Source organism: Schistocerca nitens, chromosome 8 (assembly GCF_023898315.1).
Source record: "Schistocerca nitens isolate TAMUIC-IGC-003100 chromosome 8, iqSchNite1.1, whole genome shotgun sequence".
Lineage (NCBI taxonomy): Eukaryota > Metazoa > Arthropoda > Insecta > Orthoptera > Acrididae > Schistocerca > Schistocerca nitens.
The window spans coordinates 29,815,267-29,838,290 of NC_064621.1; the positions used below are offsets into that span (position 1 = coordinate 29,815,267).

Below are 23,024 nucleotides of genomic sequence, written 5' to 3' on the forward strand. Positions count from 1 at the left end.
GTTTCCGAAATCCATGTTGATTCCTACATAGTAGATTCTGGGTTTCCAAAAACGACATGATACTCGAGCAAAAAACATGTTCTAAAATTCTACAACAGATCAACGTCAGAGATATAGGTCTATAGTTTTGCGCATCTGCTCGACGACCCTTCTTGAAGACTGGGACTACCTGTGCTCTTTTCCAATCATTTGGAACCCTCCGTTCCTCTAGAGACTTGCGGTACACGGCTGTTAGAAGGGGGGGCAAGTTCTTTCGCGTACTCTGTGTAGAATCGAATTGGTATCCCGTCAGGTCCAGTGGACTTTCCTCTGTTGAGTGATTCCAGTTGCTTTTCTATTCCTTGGACACTTATTTCGATGTCAGCCATTTTTTCGTTTGTGCGAGGATTTAGAGAAGGAACTTCTGCAAGGTGGTCACTGTGATTCATAACATCAGTGGTGGAACCTTTGTCTGTAGGTAACCTGATTATGTCAGGGTTTGTTTTGAGGTTGTGTATGGCTGGTCTTTCTTCTGCTTAAAGGTTGTTGTTCTGAGGAAGGGACCTGGGAAAAGATAGTGAGGCCAAATTGGAGGATGACTTAGCAGGTGGTTAGGTGGGAGGGGGAGAGGATTATATTTGGATGGTGATATGAACTGCTAGAGGCAGGGTTCAATATTGGGATTAATTTGGCTTTGGCTGGAGGACTGGAAGCAAAGAAATGTCTCCATTGCAAGGATCAGGAGGAGGAGGAGAGTAGGCCTTTGGCAGGTCCAGCATGGTTAAATTTGGATGCAGTGTTGAAGGTGAGGCTTTTGGATAGGACCGATACTTCTATGGGGCAGAGGGTTTTGGTGGAAAGTTTAAAAACAGTGTTACAGAAAAGCTTCAGCTCTGGATGGCCTGTGCCGGCAGCTGCATGTCAGCAAGTTGGATAACTTATGGATGTGGTGTCTGGAATGATCCTCCAGGTGCTGAAGAGCAAGGCATTCAGTTTCAGAGATTTGATATATGGCTCAGGGATTGCACAGTAGCAGTATCTTGTGGAGGGGGCAAAGGTGATTCTGGGATGCCTGTGCCATGGAGATGTCTCTTTACAGTACCAGGTCAATTGGAAAATGTGAAGGTCATTGTGGAAAGAAGGGTTGGGTGCAAAGAAAGAAACTTTTTATGGTTAGGTCATTGGGGGAGGGGAGATTCCATGGCTTAGGCAGCATTTAAGAAACAGAATGTGGGACTGGGTCGTAGAAGTGGGCAAAACAAGGTGTTGGATGGTTGTGAGGGGAGCTGGATAAGGGAAAGGATGTGTAAAAAGTATGTAAAGACATGCAAAGACATACAAAAATATGCACAGAAATGTAAAACATACAGAAACGTGGGAGAAAAGGAATGGATGATTTATAGGATTATTTGTGTGTTGCAGTAAGGGAAGAGAGGGGCAGGGGGATTGATTAGAGCGAGAGTTAAAAGTTCATGTGGTGCAGGTAGGTGTGAAAAATAAAATGATCAATATGAATAAAAATAAGTATCGTTGGGAAGAATTTCGGTTATCGGTTCAACAACCTACACAGTGTGGTTCAGAAGTTTGTGTGGTGTGGAAAGTGGTGAAAGAAGAGAAAGAACACACACTGATAAGAGTAATGCTATAGAAAATAGTAACAGAGAAAAACATCAGAGGGTTGTGGGATGGAAGAAAAGCCATCAGGCAAAATCAAACATTGGAAACTCCATGCTATTTACCGTAAAGATGAAACATTAGGTTGTAGACTTTGTAATTTGAGCCACAGGACATTTCTTCAAATTCTTTCTGACATTCTAGCAATGTGTGTTTCACATGTTTAATTTCTGTGGCAAAAGGATTCTGAATCCACTCTGATTATTTCTAAGTTTTGGTAGAAAATACTTCTAAAAATGATTTTCCAGATATAACAAAGGATCAGTTATGTGCGCACCACACAAAATCAGATTTAATGTTCGTTTGTTTGGTCATCAACCCCAGTAAGCAGAAAAATGTTATTTGTGTGTGTGTGTGTGTGTGTGTGTGTGTGAGAGAGAGAGAGAGAGAGAGAGAGAGAGAGAGAGAGAGAGAGAGAGAGAGAGAGATAGAGAGAGAGAAAGGGGGGGGGGGTTAGTCGGGGCGAGTTGTAGAATGTGAATGTAACAGCTGTTAGAGACTGGTTGAAAGTTGTAGTGTTCTGCTGATGTTTTGTGAAGAGTTCATGGAAGAGCGAGCAGGAAGGGGTAATTATGATGATAATCCTCTGCTGGAATTTTTCTGTGTTATTGTATCTATAATTGTACAATCAGTGAGTTGTTTGTCATGCGTACTTGATCATTCAACAGAGTTTTCTGTTGTGCTTTGACTTTTTGTATGTGGTAATTTTCTTGTGGTGTTAAAGGTGTCTTGTACTGTTTGTAATTATTTTCGTGTCTTCTTCTCTGGAGTTTGGCTTGTGATTATGATCTTGTAGGTGCTCTGCAAATGTAGAGTGGTTTGTCCCATACATCCAGGCTCCCACATGTTTGTATCTGATATCAGACATTTGGCCTGTTTGTCTTGTAATATATATATGCCATTAGAGGTGTTACACTTTGATATAAACTTGCTTTCTACTATATGTGTATGTCTCTTGTCAGTTTCCAGGTTTATTTTTGGATAGAATTGTCTGTTGTGTGTGCTGTGTTTGTGCCCTGTCCTTTGAAAATGTTAGTGATTTTATGTGTGAGTTTGTATTTGTATCTCATTGTGTACCATTTTGTCTCTTCTCTTATGTTTTCCTGATTATTCTGTGTAGTTGTTATGGTACAGAATGTTTGTGATTGTGTTTGGTTCAGTTGTGGTGTTGTCTGTGGTTTTGTGTTTCTTTTAATTTTCTTAGTTAGCTTTGTGACTGTTACTATTGTAACCATTGTTTTTGGCTATCCAGATAATTATGTCAAATTCGTTTTGGTAGTTTTCTTTTTTGAGTTTATGGAGCATGTGTCAGTGCTGCTTGCATGTGTGAGTGTGGGTGCTTCAAGGATTGAGCGGTGATAAGGCATTTGCTGTGGGTTTACGGTAAATTTCAAACATGTCCGTATTGTTTTATTTTTTTATTGTTATATCCAGAAAGTTAATTTGGTTTCACTTGAGAATATTGTGTTTATATATTTTGTTGACTTCAGTATTTAGTTTATAAATTTTTGTTTGTGGTTCATCTGTTAAGCAGAGGATCTCATCCATATACCTGAATGGTATAATATATTGTATTCATTTGCTGCCATTTTTGTGAAAATTATGCATTCAATGGGATTTATAAAAATACTTGCAAAGGCTCTTGAAACTGGGGATCCCATTGGTAATCCATTTTTTTTTGTAAGTAAAATTTATTATTAAATTAAGAGTATTTTTGTTTATTAATGCAAATATGTCGTTATTCTATTCATCAGGGAGCTGACTTTGTGTTTTCAAGTTTTTATCTGTGATTATTGTTTCTGGTACTGGTATATTGGTATACATGCTTTCTACATCAGACAAGATAAGTATTGCTGCTTGTGGGATTTTTATATCTTTTATTTGTTGTATTAACTGTGTAGTGATTTAATGGTTCTGAAGTCTTGTACTTTGAAGTTTTCAGACAATAATTTTAACATGTGTCTTTCAAGCTTGTAAGTGGAGCATTTTCTGAAATCCAGTGTCAGTATCACTGGGATATTTGGTTTGTGGATCTTTGATTGGCTTTGGAGGAGAGGTGCAGCAGGATTATTGTGTCAGCTTTCTTTTTTCTATATTATTTAGGATGCTGTCCATATTTTTCAGTGTGTTATTTTACGTTTATCTGGAGTCTCTTTTTGGGTCTGATTTTAGTTTGTTATGTTATTTTGACAGATGAATTCTTGTGTTTTTCGGTGTATTGTTCTTTAACTAAAAATACTACTGTGTTCCCCTTATTTGCTTCTGAAATAACAATTTTCATTTTGAAGTTTTTTCCTACGCCTTCTGAGTGTTATGGATTCTGTTTTTGTGTTGTTGTTTTTATGTTGATTATTATATTATGATTTTTTTTTACTAGTTCTCTAGTTAATCCAATGTTGACACTGCTGTTTTCTCTCTTAACTTCACTTCCCTGTCAATAGACTTTCTGCTTCTATAATTAGATTTTTTTACATAATCCTCATCTATTTTTTAATTTATATTGTATTTTAATCTTTTCTCTAACAGTTGTCTTTCTTTGCTGTTTTTTGTGTGTCTGTAAGGTTCACTTGAGTTGAATTTGTGTATGTGTTTTTGTTGGTTGTGTTTAGAGTTATTGTGTTGACTGGAATTCTTTGAATTGACTAACCTTTCTCCTATGCACTGTTTCCATTCTTTGTACAGTGGTTTTCGTGTGACTTTCGACCTTGCTGACCAGATGGGAGAAAACTGTTGTATTATTAATGGAGTTTGCGTTGCAAATGCGTTCTGTATAACTCGTAATTTAGCTCTTATTTTGTAGAGCAAAGGGATTCGATTTCTAACGAATCGCGTTTTTTGGGCAACATTAACTGCTGTTTGAGTGCTGGGTGAATGGTTTCTAATCTTTACATTGATATAAATAGGTACAGTATCATTACATTTGCATATGGTGTTAAATTTTGTGTGTTATATGGTTTTACGAACATTCAGGTGAAGTCTTCTTAATTTATGGTAGAGACTACATGGAAATACCTGGCATAGTCTGAATAACAAGTTTGTTTGCATGGCCATGATCTACAGCAAGCACAAAAATATTCCTTGTGTGTGTGTGTGTGTGTGTGTGTGTGTGTGTGTGTGTGTGTGTTAGGGTGAGTTGTAGAATGTTGAATGTGCATGTAATAGCTTATTTATTTATACATTTGTCCATAGATCATATTTTGCAATGATATTAGACATGTCATGTTTACAGTTTTATGCAAAATAAAACAAATTTTTTAGAAATTTCTTGTTGACACACAAAAAGATTTTCTTTGTAATAATGCTTTATAGAGAATCAGTACTAACACACAATGATGAAATATATTAATAGCTTAAATAAATTCATGCAACACTCCTGCATACAAGCAGAGACTACAAAGCTATATGTCTGTGCTATACTGCTGAAAATGCTAATACAGTGACTGTGTTGCAGAAAATGTTTGGACATACACACATAGTGAAAAACATTTAAATCATATCTGCATGCAGCTTTACTGTATGATTAAATGATGATGACATCCTCTTGGGTAAAATATTCCGGAGGTAAAATAGTCCTCCATTCGGATCTCCGGGCGGGGACTACTCAAGAGGACGTCATTATCAGGAGAAAGAAAGCTGGCGTTCTACGGATCGGAGCGTGGAATGTCAGATCCCTTAATCGGGCAGGTAGGTTAGAAAATTTAAAAAGGGAAATGGATAGGTTAAAGTTAGATATAGTGGGAATTAGTGAAGTTCGGTGGCAGCAGGAACAAGACTTCTGGTCAGGTGAATACAGGGTTATAAATAAATCAAATAGGGGTAATGCAGGAGTCTGTTTAATAATGAATAAAAAAATAGGAGTGCGGGTAAGCTACTACAAACAGCATAGTGAACGCATTATTGTGGTCAAGATAGACACGATGCCAACACCTACTACAGTAGTACAAGTTTATATGCCAACTAGCTCTGCAGATGACGAAGTAATTGAAGAAATTTATGATGAAATAAAAGAAATTATTCAGATAGTGAAGGGAGATGAAAATTTAATAGTCATGGGTGACTGGAATTCGTCAGTAGGAAAAGGGAGAGAAGGATACATAGTAGGTGAATATGGATTGGGGGGAAGAAATGAAAGAGGAAGCCGCCTTGTAGAATTTTGCACAGAGCATAACTTAATCATAGCTAACACTTGGTTCAAGAATCATAAAAGAAGGTTGTATACATGGAAGAAGTCTGGAGATACTGACAGGTTTCAGATAGATTACATAATGGTAAGACAGAGATTTAGGAACCAGGTTTTAAATTGTAAGACTTTTCCAGGGGCAGATGTGGACTCTGACCACAATCTATTGGTTATGAACTGTAAATTAAAACTGAAGAAACTGCAAAAAGGTGGGAATTTAAGGAGATGGGACCTGGATAAACTGAAAGAACCAGAGGTTGTACAGAGTTTCAGGGAGAGCATATGGGAACAATTGACAGGAATGGGGAAAGAAATACAGTAGAAGAAGAATGGGTAGCTTTGAGAGATGAAGTAGTGAAGGCAGCAGAGGACCTAGTAGGTAAAAAGACGAGGGCTAGTAGAAATCCTTGGGTAACAGAAGAAATACTGAATTTAATTGATGAAAGGAGAAAATATAAAAATGCAGTAAATGAAGCAGGCAAAAGGGAATACAAACGTCTCAAAAACAAGATCAACAGGAAGTGCAAAATGGCTAAGCAGGGATGGCTAGAGGACAAATGTAAGGATGTAGAGGGTTATCTCACTAGGGGTAAGATAGATACTGCCTACAGGAAATTAAAGAGACCTTTCGAGAACAGAGAACCACTTGTATGAATATCAAGAGCTCAGATGGAAACCCAGTTCTAAGCAAAGAAGGGAAAGCAGAAAGGTGGAGGGAGTATATAGAGGGCCTATACAAGGGCAATGTACTTCAGGACAATATTATGGAAATGGAAGAGGATGTAGATGGAGATGAAATGGGAGATACGATACTGCGTGAAGAGTTTGACAGAGCACTGAATGACCTGAGTCGAAATAAGGCCCTGGGAGTAGACAACATTCCATTAGAACTACTGACGGCCTTGGGAGAGCCAGTCCTGACAAAACTCTACCATCTGGTGAGCAAGATGTATGAGACAGGCAAAATACCCTCAGACTTCAAGAAGAATATAATAATTCCGATCCCAAAGAAAGAAGGTGCTGACAGATGTGAAAATTACCAAACAATCAGTTTAATAAGTCACAGCTGCAAAATACTAACGCGTATTCTCTACAGATGAGTGGAAAAACTGGTAGAAGCTGACCTCGGGGAAGATCAGTTTGGATTCCGTAGAAATGTTGGAACACGTGAGGCAATACTGACCCTACGACTTACCTTAGATTCTGGATTAAGGAAAGGCAAACCTACGTTTCTAGCATTTGTAGACTTAGAGAAAGCTTTTGACAATGTTGACTGGAATACTCTATTTCAAATTCTGAAGGTGGCAGGGGTAAAATACAAGGAGCGAAAGGCTATTTACAATTTGTACAGAAAGCAGATGGCAGTTGTAAGAGTCGAGGGGCGTGAAAGGGAAGCAGTGCTTGGGAAGGTAGTGAGACAGGGTTGTAGCCTGTCCCCGATGTTATTCAATATGTATATTGAACAAGCAGTGAAGGAAACAAAAGAAAAATTCGGAGTAGGTATTAAAATCCATGGAGAGGAAATAAAAACTATGAGGTTCGCCGATGACATTATAATTCTGTCAGAGACAGCAAACGACTTGGAAGAGCAGTTGATCGGAATGGACAGTGTCATGAAAGGAGGGTATAAGATGAACATCAACAAAAGCAAAACGAGGATAATGGAATGTAGTCGAATTAAGTTGAGTGATGCTGAGGGAATTAGGTTAGGAAATAAGACACTTAAAGTAGTAAAGGAGTTTTGCTGTTTGGGGAGCAAAATAACTAATGATGGTCGAAGTAGAGAGGATATCAAATGTAGACTGGCAATGGCAAGGAAAGCTTTTCTGAAGAAGAGAAATTTGTTAACATCGAGTATTGATGTAAGTGTAAGGAAGTCATTTCTGAAAGTATTTGTATGGATCGTAGCCATGTATGGAAGTGAAACATGGACGATAACTAGTTTGGACAAGAAGAGAATAGAAGCTTTCGAAATGTGGTACTACAGAAGAATCCTGTAGATTAGATGGGTAGATCATATAACTAATGAGGTATTGAATAGGATTGGGGAGAAGAGAAGTTTGTGGCACAACTTAACTAGAAGAAGGGATCGGTTGGTAGGACATGGTCTGAGGCATCAAGGGATCACCAATTTAGTATTGGAGGGCAGCATGGAGGGTAAAAATCGTAGAGGGAGACCAAGAGATGAATACACTAAACAGATTCAGAAGGATGTAGGTTGCAGTAGGTACTGGGAGATGAAGAAGCTTGCACAGGATAGAGTAGCATGGAGAGCTGCATCAAACCAGTCTCAGGACTGAAGACCACAACAACAACAACAACAACATATCTGCAAATGTGCGGTAGCGTTCTCGCTTCCCACGCCCGGGTTCCCGGGTTCGATTCCCGGTGGGGTCAGGGATTTTCTCTGCCTCATGATGGCTGGGTGTTGTGTGCTGTCCTTAGGTTAGTTAGGTTTAAGTAGTTCTAAGTTCTAGGGGACTTATGACCACAGCAGTTGAGTCCCATAGTGCTTAGAGCCATTTGAACCATATCTGCAAATGCTTTGTATGTTCTCTTCTGTAATTTCAACACTACACTTCGTTTTCCATTTTCCTTCTTTCAGGAAATTTGGTTCCACATGAAAAAGAAACTGTTTTACTCCATATTCAAGTTTACGTTTGTGCTATGGATGTGCCTGCAGGTATTTCTTACCGTGTACCGATATCCAGAGATGAGATGTTCCTTCAGTTTCTATTTGGAGGTGCTCACTTCCTTTATGCTCTTTATGTTAACTTACAGTCCGTTATAAAATAAGCTTCGTGCATTTATAGGTCCCCTATTTATCATTTTCTAGCTTTTGCTGCAGATAAGGTAGTTTATTTCTTGTGTTGTGGTCATGTATGTGTCTCAAGGGGATGCAACAATGTTGGAATCACAGATTTATTTCTAGCTTTGTACACCTTTAGTAGGCCGTTAAAACAACATAATGTGCATATTGTAAGGTGCACTGTTCTGACAGTTCTGAGAAAATTGTAGGAGAAGTTTTATGTGCCTGTTATGTAACAAGTGAACCTATGTGAAGGGGCCGGTTGTAAGAGGTCATTGTGGTCAAGCAGTTAGCGTTCGCACATTTCAAATGGGTCGTGGAGGAGGCAGTGGTTTGAATCCTACTTCCACGTACTTTTGTTATCAACATTTCTATTGTTTAATTTATATGACATTTGAGAGAGAATATAATGAAAAAACACATGTATTCACATGTAGTTTAATTTGTTTTACATGTCCATATGATAAATATTATCCTGAAACGTGTGATACGTGGAGCACATCCCAAGTAATTGTACATTACTCTTGTGGTCTGGCACATTGTGACTTAGTATATTACTGATTGTCAATAACATCATTCACATAATTATTTATCGATGTTTGACTTGGGCTTCCAATCCTGTCCCAAGTCCTTGAAAATTTAGTTACAAAGAGAAAATAGTCAAATAACATGTGAAATTCACTACTTCATCAAAATTCAAATGTTCTTTTCTCAATTAAAAAATCCAGCAGTGTGAGGATTCGAAGTGCCGCCTCCTCCAAGACTAGTTTGCAACATGTGAATGCTAACTGCTTGATCATGATGACTTCTTACGACTAGCTCCTTTGCTCAGATACATCAGTTACATAATAGATGTGTAAAACTTTTCTTGCAGTTTTCTTAGAATTCTAAGAGCAGTGCACCTTACTACTTGCACATTGTTGTTTTAATGGCCCGCTAACAGTGTACAAAGTTTGAAGTAAGTCCGTGTTCCCAACATTGTGGCCTCCTCTTGTCTGTTTAGAGGTGCTGTGTAACTTGGCACAGTTATTATTTCAAATTCTTTGAATTTGTTTTTGCAGGATTTCAATGGTGTTACTGCAGCTAGGCATCTGATGGCTTTCTTTTGAAGTTTTAAGATTCTTTAAATGTGTGTGTGTACTGCTCCTCCCCATATGGTATACAGTACAGTATGTGCGGGGAGATAAATCTATATTTTTATCACAGTTTCTGTGCCCACTGCATAGCACATTCTTTTCAATGAGAATATATTTATACCCCTCTGTGGGTCCGGGAGCTGGAATAGGACCGAGGTATTCCTGCCTGTCGTACGAAGCAACTAAAAGGAGTTTCACACGTTTCGGCCTTTGTGATGGTCCCCTGTAGGGTTTGACCTCCATTCTTCAAAATTTTCCCGAAGAGCGAGCCAATTGGGGAAGGGCGCCTTACAAGGTGTGTCATGTCCATCGTGCATTGAGATCTTTAGCCCACTTTCTCATTGTCGCATTGCAGTCCTGCCCATTCTCCATCTCTTGGGCGAGGACACCTTCATGGGTGCATTTCTGTGTTGACGATGACCATGGACTTCTTTGCACCTGATATCCAGCATGATAGCCAGTCCGTTGTGGTGGGGCTGCCATGTACCCTGTTGGTTGTAGCCCCCTGACCACACAGGGATCACTCTGCTGATGCCTGCACCATTAACTCCCCACGTATGCCAAGGGGTAGATGCCCATCCCCGTGGGGCATCAGGACTCCCGGCAGGTAGCCTTCGCTGCGGCTGGTTGGCGCCTGTGGAGAGGGCCCCTGGTCGGAGTGGGTGGCATCAGGGCAGATGACACGTGATGAAGCCGAGTCCATCATCTCTTGCTGGTGGTGAAACACCAGCAGTCTCTAAGCGATCACGAGCTCAATTCAGTGCACAGAAGTATGACCCCAAATCATTCCCCTCCCCGGCCATACCATGTGAGGAACGTCAGGCTAAGGATGTCAGCGGATCTTATTCGCCCCGGTACCTTGTATGTTCGAGAGCTGATGGGGAATGTTTCATGGCAATGAAGCCTCAGTTTTTTGTTGAGCATTTAGAGGACAAGATCGGGGAGGTGGAAGACCTGTCCAAAATGAGATCTGGGTCAGCCTTGATCAAAACAGCATCCTCTGCCCAGTCATGGGAGTTACTCGATTGTGACAAGCTGTGGGTTGTTTCTGTAACCATCACGCCCATAAGAGCTTAAATATGGTACAGGGTATCATTTTTCATAGAGACCTCGTTTTGCAGTCCGACGATGAGCTGCGCGCCAATTTCCAGCGGCGAGGTGTACATTTGGTCCGGTGTGTCCACCGGGGTCCGAAGGATAATCATGTTGTCACCGGTGCCTTCATCTTGGTCTTAGAGAGTGATACATTGCCCAAGAAGGTCAAGGTGGTGGTCTACCAGTGTGATGTAAAGCCCTATATCCCTCCCTCGATTCGGTGCTTTAAGTGCTAGAAGTTCGGCCATATGTCTTCCTGCTGTACTTCCAGTGTCACATGCCGAGATTGCAGACGCCCGTCACATCCCAATACTTCATGTGCCCCACCTCTCACCTGTGTCAATTGTGGAGAGCACCATTTGCCTTGCTCGCCTGACTGCAGGATTCTCCAGAAAGAAAGGAAAATAATGGAGTACAAGACCCTGGACAGACTGACCTACACCGAGGCTAAGAGAAAATCTGAATGCTTGTATCCTGTGCTTATGACATTGTGTTAAGCTGCTGCTACAACAGTTGTGGCACCATCAGCTCTGCCTACCCAGGTCACCTCTCAGAGCCGGAAGACTACACCTGCCCCCTTGATGGTGGGGGGCATTTCCCTCCCTGGTGCTCCTGCACCACCTACTTAGGGAGCAACCCCCCCCCCCCCCCCCCCCCCCAACCATCAGGGACATCCGTCCCCACTTCTAAGCCAGAGAAGCATAAGTCTTCTCTGGCTTCTCTCGCTAGGAACGGGTCCCTTGGGTCACTCCCTTCCCAGGTTTCTTCTAGTGGGAAAGATGACATTCACCAGTGGCTGAAGAGCTCAAAAGCAGCTGGTCATACGGCTTCATGCTCATCTGCAGTCCAGGAGACTGAGCCAGTGAAGTCCTCGCAGCCAGGGAAACCCAAGGAGCAGCGAGAGAAATCCAAAAAGAAAACCCCTAAGACCAAGGAAATTGCGGTGGCACCCACACCACCGCTACCTACAAGCTCTGCGGCTGAGGATGGGGTGGAGATTTTGGCGTCCGCTGACGCCCTAGATCTCGCCAGACCCTCAAGACACAATGGATATAGGTTGCACAGGCAATAAATCAGTGGCAGCAGGTTTAAACTGCCTCATTGAATGAATGCTCCATACCTTCCCAGTCTCACGATGTGATCCTCCAGTGGAATTGCAGTGGTTTTTTCCACCGCCTGGCTGAGCTGTGGCAACTGTTAAGCTTTACACTTGCTATCTGCATTGCCCTCCAGGAAACCTGGTTCCCAGCAGTGCGGACCCCTGCCCTCCGCGGCTATAATGGATATTACAGGAACTGTAGCGACTATAATAGAGTGTCAGGCGGAGTTTGTGTTTATGTCCTAAATTCGGTCTGTATTGAACATGTGCCCCTTCAAACCCCTCTTGAAGCTGTGGCTGTCAGAATAAGGACGACACAGGAAATAAGTCTTTAATGTGTATCTTCCTCCAGATGGTGCAGTACTCCTGAATGTATTAGCTGCACTGATTGATCAACTCCCTGAACCTTTCCTACTTCTGGGAGATTTTAATGCCCATAACCTCTTGTGGGGTGATACCATGCTTATTGGCCAAGGCAGAGATGTCTAAACTTAACTGACGCTATTCAACCTCTGCCTCTTGAATACTGGGGCTGCCGCATGTTTCAGTGTGACTCCTGGTAGTTACTCAGCCATTTGATTTATCAGTTTGCAGCCCAGGACTTCTCCCATATATCCACTGGAGAGCACATGTCGACCTGTCACTGCCCCAGTGTCAGGCACACGGACGTCTGCCCAGACGGGCTTTGAACAAGGTGGACTGGGGAACTTTCACCTCTGCTGTCACAGCTGAATCTCCCCCACACAGTAACATCGATGTGATGGTTGAGCAGGTGACTAGCACAGTTGTTTCTGCTGCAGAAAATGCGATCCCTCTCTCGTTAGGGTGCCCAAGGCGTAAGGCAGTCCCTTGGTGGTCACCGGAAGTTGCTGAAGCAATTAAGGAGTGTCGGCGAGCTCTACAGCGGCATAACCGGCACCCTTTCCTGGAGCACCTCATAGCCTTTGAACAGCTCCGTGCCCGTGCTCACTACCTCATCAAACAACGTGAAAAGAAGTGTTGGGAGAGATACATCTCCACCATTAGGTGCCACACGTCACCTTCCCAAGTCTGGGCAAAGATCAAACGTCTTTTCGGGTACCAGGCCCCAATAGCTGCCCCCGGTGTTACCATAAATGGCGAGTTATGTACCAACACAAACGCGATTGCCGAGCACTTTGCTCGAGTCTCTGTGTCGGAGAATTATCCCCCAGCCTTTCGCACACTCAGGTGGCATCTTTCCATCGCAATGGCGGGAGAGCACCATCATTCCAGTGCTCAAACCCAGTAAAAACTCACTTGATGTGGATAGCTATCGGCCCATCAGCCTCACTAACGTTCTCCATAAGCTGCTGGAACGTATGGGTATGTCGGCGGTTGGGTTCGGCCCTGGAGTCGTGTGGCTTGTTGGCTCCATGTCGGGGCGGCTTCCGCCAGGGTCGCTCTACCACTGATAATCTTGTGACCATCGAGTCTGCCATCCGAACAGCCTTTTCCAGACAGCAACACCTGATTGCTGCCTTTTTTTGGCTTACATAAAGCATACGACACAACTTGGCGACGTCATATCCTTGCCACATTGTATGAGTGGGGTCTCCAGGGACCACTCCCGATTTTTATCCAAAACTTCCTGCCGCTCCGTACTTCCCGTGTCCAAGTTGGTGACTCCCATAGTTCCATCCATATCTAGGAGAATGGAGTCCCGCAGGGCTCTGTATTGAGTGTCTCTCTATTTTTAGTGGCCATTAACGGTCTAGCAGCAGCAGTCGGGCCCTCCGTCTCACCTTCTCTGTATGCAGACGACTTCTGCATTTCGTACTGCTGCTCCAGTACTGTTATTGCTGAACGGAGCCTCCTTGGAGCCATCCACAGGGTGCAGTCATGGGATCTAGCCCACGGCTTCTAATTTTCAGCCGCAAAGTTGTGTGTCGTGCACTTTTGTCGGCGTCGTACAGTTCATCCAGAACCCACACTTTACCTTAATGATGATTCACTCTCTGTAGTGGAGACACAAATTCCTTGGACTGGTTTTCAACATTCGATTGACTTGGCTCCCTCATCTTCATCAGCTTAAGCAGAAGTGCTGGTAGTACCTCAATGCCCTCTGTTGCCTGAGCAGCACCAATTGGGGTGCAGATTGCTGCACGCTGCTGCAGCTCTACAGAGCCCTTGTCCAATCCCGAATTGACTATGGGAGTGTGATTTATGGTTTGGCAGCACCACTGTGGGGTTCAATTGGCGACAGGAGCTTTTAGGACGAGTCTGGTGACCAGCGTAATGGTGCAGGCTGGTGTCCCTCCACTACAGATCAGACGTGCGCAACCGCTCACCAGTTGCGCAGCACACATTCATAGTTCCCCTGCGCATCCGAATAACCATCTGCTTTTCCCGCCCGTGGCAGTCCATCTCCTGCATCTGTGGCCCAGATGGGGGCTAACCATTGCGGTTCGCGTGCGGCCCCTTCTCTCTGAACTGGAGTCCTTCCCTTTACCACCTCTACTTGCGGTCCATTCACGTACACCTTGGCCGCAGCTTCGTCTGGACCTTTTGCATGGCCCTAAGGACTTCGTTAACCCCGCCTCTCTCCGCTGTCAATTTCTCTTGATTCTTGACATGTTCTGGGGCTCTGAAGTGGTTTACACCAAAGGCTCAATGGCTGAAGGTCACATAGGCTTTGCATATGTTCATGGAGGACATTTTGAGCAACACTCCTTGCCAGTTGGCTGCAGTGGTTTCACTGCAGAGCTGGTGGCCATATCTCGTGCTCTTGAGTAAATCCACTCATGCCCTAGTGAGTCATTTCTCCTGTGTACTGATTTATTGAGCAGCCTACAAGCTGTCGACCAGTGCTAGCCTCACCAACCTCTGGTAGCATACATTCAGGAGTCCATCTATGCCCTGGAACAGTCCCGCTGCTCCGTGGTGTTTGTGTTGACGCCAGGACACATCGGAATCCCCGGCAACGAATTTGCCGACAGGCTGGCCAAACAGGCGACGCGGAAACCACTTCTGGAGATAGGGATCTCCGAAGCTGACCTGCGTTCTGTCTTATACCACAGGGTTTTCCAGCCTTGGGAGACGGAATGGCATAACAGCATGCATAATAAACTGCATGTCATTAAGGAGACTATGAATATGTGGAAGTCTTCCATGCGGGCCTCTTGAAGGGAATCAGTTGTCCTCTGCCGGCTCCGCATTGGCCATATGTGGCTAATGCATGGATACCTATTCCGGCGCGAGGACCCACCTCAGTGTCGCTGTGGCTCTCAAATGACGGTTGTCCACCTCTTGCTGGACTGCCCACTTTTAGCTGCTCTGCAGCAGACTTCTAACTTTCCGTGCACTATGCCTTCAGTGTTGGGTGATAATGCCTCCACAGCACTTTTAGTTTTACGTTTTATCTGTGAGAGTGGGTTTTATACTTCTATGTAAGTTTTTGCACATGTCCCTCTGTCTTCCACCCTAGTGCTTTTGGGGTGGAAGTTTTAATGTGTTGCAGAGTGGCTGTCTTTCCATTTTTATTCTCTAGGTTGGCCAGCCACTGTAAAGTGGTTTCATGTTTTACTCTCTTCTGTTTCTAGTGTCTCTATTTTCTTGTCCATTTTTTGTTCCTTTTACTGTTCATTGCCTTCCCTTCGTTCTAGTGGCTCTCCCTTTCTTTCCATTTTGTGTTATATGTTTTGTTCGTTTTCTTCTCAAACTTGTGGCACTGTTTTATTAGGAACAAGGGAGTGATGACCTCGTAGTTTGGTCCCTTCTCCCGCCTTTAAACCAACCAACCAACATATTTATATTGATTTTGGAACAAATATCATCAGTGTGGTTTTCTCATGTTATAAATTTGTCTACTTCTATTTCCAGAAATCAGTTACAGTCCAGTTCGGTCCCCAATGCTCAGAATAAATTCCTCTGAGCTTTTAGTTATTTGTTTCAAATTTTGGACACACAGTTTTTTTTTTACTGTTGATTAGTAAATTATTTTCTCTAATAAACTGTTCCTCCATGTCCAGATTCTCACTGGCTCTCTTTTTCCAAATCTTCCACCGAGTCTCTACATACTAGTAAAGTTGTGTAATTGGCATACATATGAAATTTGTCACTGCAGTCTTAATGTATCTCCCTTTCTAAATCCATGTTGTGCTTTGTTTAAGATGTTTTGTTTCTCAATGAAGTTATAAATCTGTCTTTAATCACTGCTTCTATTATTTTAGACAAAACAGTTCGGATTGTTATAGGTATACAGTTACCTTTTTCCCTCCTTTAAATAGTGCCACTACCTTGCTCCTTTTTAAACATTTTGGGAATATGCCTTTCTTCATTACTAAATTTATCAGGAATGTCAGAGGATTTGCAAGAGCCACTTACCCACTTTCTCCATGACCCCTCTGAGGATGGATTGTGGCTTCACATCAAATTCCTTTTTATATATGTGTGGTGTCATGCGGTTCTCTTCATGAAATGTTTTGTCCTCCTACAGTAAAGTACTGAAATTGGAAATTAGCATTTGTGTTGGTTTTGGTGGCCTTTGGCACTACCTCCATGCTGTCCAGTGCCCCCTCCCTTTTTCCTATGTTTCGTCTGGTCTTTTGTGCCATTTTGTTCCCTCTTTCTTTGTGTGTTCTCTTTGTGGCATTTTCCCTGCTGTGTCATGATCATGGTTTTGTGTGAGGATCCAGATGGGTCAGCGGTGGTGCTGTCGCCCTGTCGTGTGTAGAGTGCCTCTGGAGCATCCCATGCTCTTAGCCCTCCCTCCTCCCCCTCCCCCTGTCCATCCTGTTCTTTGCTCTTCCTGCCACCACAGTGTTCCCTATAGCTCTATGTTTGCTTGTTTTCCTTTCCCATTGACTGGACTGTGCTGTAGGTGTTGTTCCTCTCTTAATTTCTATCAACTTGAACTTTGGGACCAGTGACCTCACTGTTTGGTCACCCTGCCCCCTTCTCCCCTAATCAATTGACCAACCTCAGCATAACAATCCCTGACATATGCCAACAGCTTGAAAAGTTTGTTGTCTGTCAGTTCATCTACCTGAATTTCAAATTTTGAACCTCCTTTAATTCTTGCTCTAAGTTTCACACACGAGCCGGTGCTAATTTCCAAGATACATCTACTTACTTTATCATTTGACACCGGAACTTTGTTTTAATTTATTTGCGAATATTTGGTCCAGAATAATTTCTTTCATCCTTACTTTAACTGTCAACAGTAAACCTTTGCCTGTAGTATCAAGTGATAAAGTAAGAGGCTTCATAGACTGCTTTTAGGAGCTTCTTATTGACCAGTGAATGGTATCTTTCACTTTTTGCGTGTCAAGGCACAATTCCTGCACTTTTATCTATCTTGTCATACCTATTGTTGCTGGATTGTCCTTCTGCTGTAGAAAGTATCGCTTCAGTATTGTCTGTTGTCTTAGTCTTTGAGAAACCAATGTTAGGATACTTGGGATTATTTTTGGCTCTGAAATAATGCCAGCCAATAACTTGACCCAGTTCACTCGCTTGTTTCTTACTTTGGATATAGCATTCTATAAGTAATGCATTAAACTTATAACCAGATAAACCGAACGAGGTGGCGCAGTGGTTAGCACACTGGACTCGCATTCGGGAGGACGACGGTTCAATCCCGTCTCCAGCCATCCTGATTTAGGTTTTCCGTGATTTCCCTAAATCGTTTCAGGCAAATGCCGGGATGGTTCCTTTGAAAGGGCACGGCCGATTTCCTTCCCCATCCTTCCCTAACCCGAGCTTGCGCTCCGTCTCTAATGACCTCGTTGTCGACGGGACGTTAAACAACACTAACCTAACCTAACCTATAACCAGATAAACATGGTGACCAAAACTATGAAACTTGCTAGATCACTGAACACAGCGCATCACAAACTGTTACTAGCCATTCACACAATGTTGGCATAAACGTCAACAAAGCTAGACCATGAACATGGTTGATGCAATCAGAAGGGAGTTCATCATACACCAGTGGTCACACATTGGCCAAATTATAGGGAACAGAGTGGGGCCATATGTCACAACAAACAAATCTTAACTTCTGTCGTTATTGATGATGGTGATTGAAATAAAGTGTGAAAATATGTAACCAAGTGGTAAAAGCTTTTCACCTTCTACTGCTCAACAAACAGTATTAACACCTTTGTTGAAAGTGAAGGATAAGATAAAAAAATTAAGGAAACAGCTTTTTCTGTATTATTATGTGATCGCCAGAGTTAAGCTTCTGATTGCTGTTAACAGCATTGTCTCAGGATGCAGGGGAAAAAAAAAAAAATGGAAATGGTTTGCATCATGCTTAAAATTTTGTTTCTTCATTGGTATTGTGCATTTGTCTTTTCAGAGCAAGTACTTTTAATAATTTTTAACTGGAAGACAGTGGATACATACTTTTGTGGTAATACTGAAATTATTCACAATTTTGTACTTCTTTTAATTGCAGTTTAATAGTGGACAAGATTGACAAAGATAAGGATGGTTTTATCTCTCAAGAAGAACTTAAGGAATGGATACAATTCACTCAGAGGCGATATATTGTTGATGATGTTGAACGGCAGTGGAAGACTCACAATCCAGACAATAAAGATAAAATTACATGGGAAGAATACAAGAAGATGGTTTATGGTTTTATGGATGGTATGCATTTTCTTCAATTTTAGTTACCATGTAGCACATGTTATTCCTGCAACATTAATTTTATATGACCATTAGCTATTTAGAAACCGTGATTACAAGTCACCTACTTCATGTGCCAATAGGGAGGGAAAGGGGTGGGGAGGCACATCAGTTGTATTCATTTGATTGTGTGACAGCTCTGTATAAAACTGTTAAGTAACAGTTTTTGTGTGCTTTAACTGACATTTATGTGAAAGTGTTACTATTCTGTTCATGGAGCAAAAACCATTGGATTACTCGCAGCACTTATTTTCGGTCGGTCTGAATTTCCCATCATAAGTTAGGATGTACACTGAAACTTATCATACACTAGCTGTGACAAAGCTGCCAGTACAATCCCTTGCCTATAATTTTCAAATATTTTTTTTTAAAGAAAAAGGGGGGGGGGTAGTAAGCAAGAAATGGATAGTTTGTTGTTTTTATTCTTTTCCCATTTGCTGCATCCTGTTTTTTTCTGTCATAAATGTTAGACAATGAACTGGTTGTTGTAAACATTGTGGAATGTGTATGTTAGTTGCGTTACAGAATATGATTCAGTTTTCTGTCTGAAATATGTTATATCTCAATCTATTTGTCTTGGCATTAAGTTGTCCTCATACTGTATTATGGCACACAAATATTGAAGAAAAGAATGTGGTTTAAAATTTTGTGTAACAACCAATTAAAAGCGGGAAGGAAGGCTAAGTTTTTATGTCCTGTCGGCAACAATATCTTTACTGATGGAGCACGAACTAGAGTAGGAAATTGGCAATCATCTGTGCATTTGTGAAAAGTGATTTAGGGAAATCAAAGGAAATCGAAATCTAGATGGGGATTCAAACAGTCATCTTCACAAATGTGGGTTCAGTTACTTACCATTGCACCACCTTGCCCTATCCCATCAACTGTAAGTTTTACACACACTGTCTCTCTCTCTCTCTCTCTCTGTGTGTGTGTGTGTGTGTGTGTGTGTGTGTGTGTGTGTAATTATTTTTTGTTATGTTTTAGATTGTGTCTCTTCTACATTTCAGACATGGACCCATCAGAGTTGGAAAAAGAGGGTGAGGGATTCTCCTACCAAAACATGTTGCGTCGTGACCAAAGGAGATGGGATGTGGCAGATGTTGATGGTGACCGTGCTCTTACAAAGGAAGAGTTCACTGGTTTCTTGCACCCAGAAGAAACAGGACATATGAGAGATATTGTTGTAGTTGAAACCATGGAGGACATTGACAAGGACAAAGATGGAAAGATCTCCTTGTCTGAATACATTGGCGATATGTATAGAGGATCAGAAGGAGAAGAGGAGCCAGAATGGGTGAAAAATGAACGAGAACAATTTTCCCAGTACAGAGACAAGGATGGGGATGGATTTATGGACAAGGAAGAGGTTTGCGAACTTCACTTTTAATGCTAAAAATTGTGGTGCTTTGTTCTACAACAAGTTTTTTTATGAAAATAATTTTTTTCCTCTACATAGGTGAAGAACTGGATAATTCCACCTGACTTTGATCATGCAGAAGCTGAAGCAAGACATCTAATCTATGAGTCAGATTCTGATGCAGACCAAAAACTGACCAAAGAAGAAGTACTTAACAAATACGATTTATTTGTTGGCTCACAGGCTACAGATTTTGGTGAAGCTCTTGCGAGACATGATGAATTTTAATTTATATTTCTTATTTGCTTTTAGCTTAAAAATTTACATTTCTAGATGAGAATATGCAGTCAGAAATGTATTTTCCTAACCAAGCAAATATGTGGATGAGCCTGGAATTTGTGTTGTTCTGTGAAGTACTAAAAATTGTGCTTTTCAGAAAGAAGTCATTTGTTTAGTACTTAGTTAAAATAGTTCATTTCTTAATTAACATTTATAGACTTTGAAAATCAGCATTTACTGAGTACTCCTGAGTGAATTATAAAATCATTGCAAGGCATACCTCATTTTTAATGTGCAGGCTTGCCTTGAAATATTTCAGGTTGAGAAGAAATTGCTGTACAGATTGTACTGTACTGCTAACAGGTCCTAAGATGTCTGTATTTGAATCTCAATTTGGTGTGTGAATTGTTACAAACTGGAAAAAATATTGTGAAGCAAGAATTGGAAAATCTTTCTCTAATAATGTTGATAAAATTGTAAAATTGAAACAAATTATTTACAGGACAGGTGAATCTCATGTTAGTAAGTGTATTATTCATTTATAAAATAATACAATTTTGTAAGCCCTTTACAGAAGGAAACTGTCACTAAAGTTGTGGCAGAAAGTATGATTGTAGCAAACGAAATTCCATGTGACTGAACAATAACAAGTACATGCATTTACATGAAGGTATTCTGAACTTCGTCTTAGTGCCTTGTCTTCCATTTTAAAAGCTTGTTATAATGTTAGTCATATTGACTGAAGTGATGACTCTAGTGTTTGATAGCTATGAAACAATGCTCTACAAATCATAAATACAACTTCAGGTGTGTTATTTTATTTAGCCATCCATCATTCTTGCACTATATGTTCATTATCATATGACAGTGATTCTCATTTAATTGTATGTAAGAAACCAAAAATTGTCCAGAAAATTACTCATCAAATCTTTTTATGATAACCAATCATAGAATATTAAAAAAAAGGTTAAAATTTGTATACTTTGTAAGGGCAGTATATTGGGATGCATTCACATGACATTGGTGGCTACTGTTTTAGTGCAATTATTGCCTTTCCAATTAAGGAAAGGATTTAGGTGGTAATTTACTATAGTGAGAGAATGGTTGACACCGGGAATGAGATTCGTTGTTGGCAAAAGTGCAGTAGTTGCAGGTTCATTCTCAAAGTTATATTACTTTAAATATTTCAAAGCAGAGACAGAGTAAAAGTAAAATGTTTGGAATCCAAACTGACTGGTCTGCATTACCAATGTCAAAATTGGTTGTTGCTCTCCTGTGTGTAAACTGTTATGAAAAGTGAAGTATATTTCATGTCTCTTGTGTAAAGGTTAGCAATGTGGCAGCTTTACGTAATTTAGATCAACTTTTACCAGATTTGTGAGAGGCTGGTTTAGTTGTCCATTTACTTAAAATTCACACTTGTTAGCCACTGATAAGTGTTTGATTCTTTACAACATTACAACAATTTAAAATATCCCTTTTTTTAAGCAAAAATCTTGTGTAACTTCAGGTTTATATTTATTTGTTAAGATATGTTTGTGCCAAAGCTTACAAATAGAGAAAATGGAAGAGGAAGTATGAATGTTATATTGGTGCTGTGTATAATATATTTATAGTTTAATTAGTTACTGTTTTCTACTTTTTTATTTCTCTTTTTATATGTTATGTATCTTGTGCTAAAGATATTGTATAATTTGTGCTTTAAATTTCATTTTATTTGGAAATAAGATTTCCTGTATTACTGCCATTAATGTAACAGTTATAATTACAGGAAAATACTTACTATTTTTATTGTGTGTGTGTGAATGCTGTTCTAAATGTTGTGGAATATTGCCTATTTTCCCCTTCCTCTTGATTACATGCAAGGGCATTCAATAAGTAATGCATCACATTTTTTTATCTGAAAGAATTCTTTTGGCTTAAAAACTCTGTTTTCCAACATAATCTCCATTCAATGTGACAACCTTATGTCACCTTACTGGGAAAGCCTTTTTGTCTGCATGGACCACAAGTGTCCTCGAGTGCACAGACGTGTGAAGCCTTCCGTTGTCATGAAGAAGGAGAAGTTTATTTGGATTTTTGCGGTGATGAATGTCCTGAAGTAGTTTCTTCAATTTCCTGAGGGTAACATAATACACGTCAGAGTTGACCGTTGAACCATGGGGGAGGTCATCAAACATCCACTCCATGGATTGCTGTTTTGTTTCTGGTTTGAAGTGATAAACCAATGTTTCATTGCCTATGATGATGATTGCAAAAAAATGTCATAATCAGACTCGTAATGCTCAAGCAATTCCACATAATTGGTACTTGGTTGCTGTTTAAGCTCTTCTGTTAGGTGGCGAGGAATGCAGCAGGTGCACATCTTTGAGTACCCCAACTGTTGGATAGAGTGTCAGCACTACCGAGACATCCAATTGAGCAGTTAGGTGTTTTATTGTGATCTATTGAATGGGAGTTTCCACACATTCCCTTATTGCAGGAGTCACAGCTGTGTGCAACTGATTGGGAGATGGAAGATTGGACGGATTTGTGTGACCTTGTTGCGATGGTGACTGATGCCTTGCCCAGTGACTCATTGTGCTTGTGTTAACTGCTATTCTCTGCTGACATTCTGCAAGTGCCATGAATATCTTTGATGCTCGTGTTCTTTGCCAAAAGAAACTCGCTGACAGCTCTCTTCTTGGAGCACAATTCCGTTACAGACACCTTTTGAATGCCATGTATAGTGCCCACTCCTATTGGAACTTTGTGAAACT

At 41.1% G+C, this 23,024-nt stretch overlaps 1 protein-coding gene across 1 annotated transcript in view; it reads left to right on the forward strand.

Annotated features, from left to right (window-relative positions):
• Positions 1 to 22,056, forward strand: part of LOC126198808 (calumenin) — a 29,781-nt gene extending 7,725 nt beyond the window's left edge. The window contains exons 4-6 of the mRNA XM_049935377.1: positions 18,394 to 18,587; positions 19,637 to 19,995; positions 20,086 to 22,056. Coding sequence (XP_049791334.1) covers positions 18,394 to 18,587; positions 19,637 to 19,995; positions 20,086 to 20,274 — 742 coding nt within the window. The 3' untranslated portion in view covers positions 20,275 to 22,056. The remainder of the gene's footprint in view (positions 1 to 18,393; positions 18,588 to 19,636; positions 19,996 to 20,085) is intronic.
• The last annotated feature ends 968 nt before the right edge of the window (positions 22,057 to 23,024 follow it).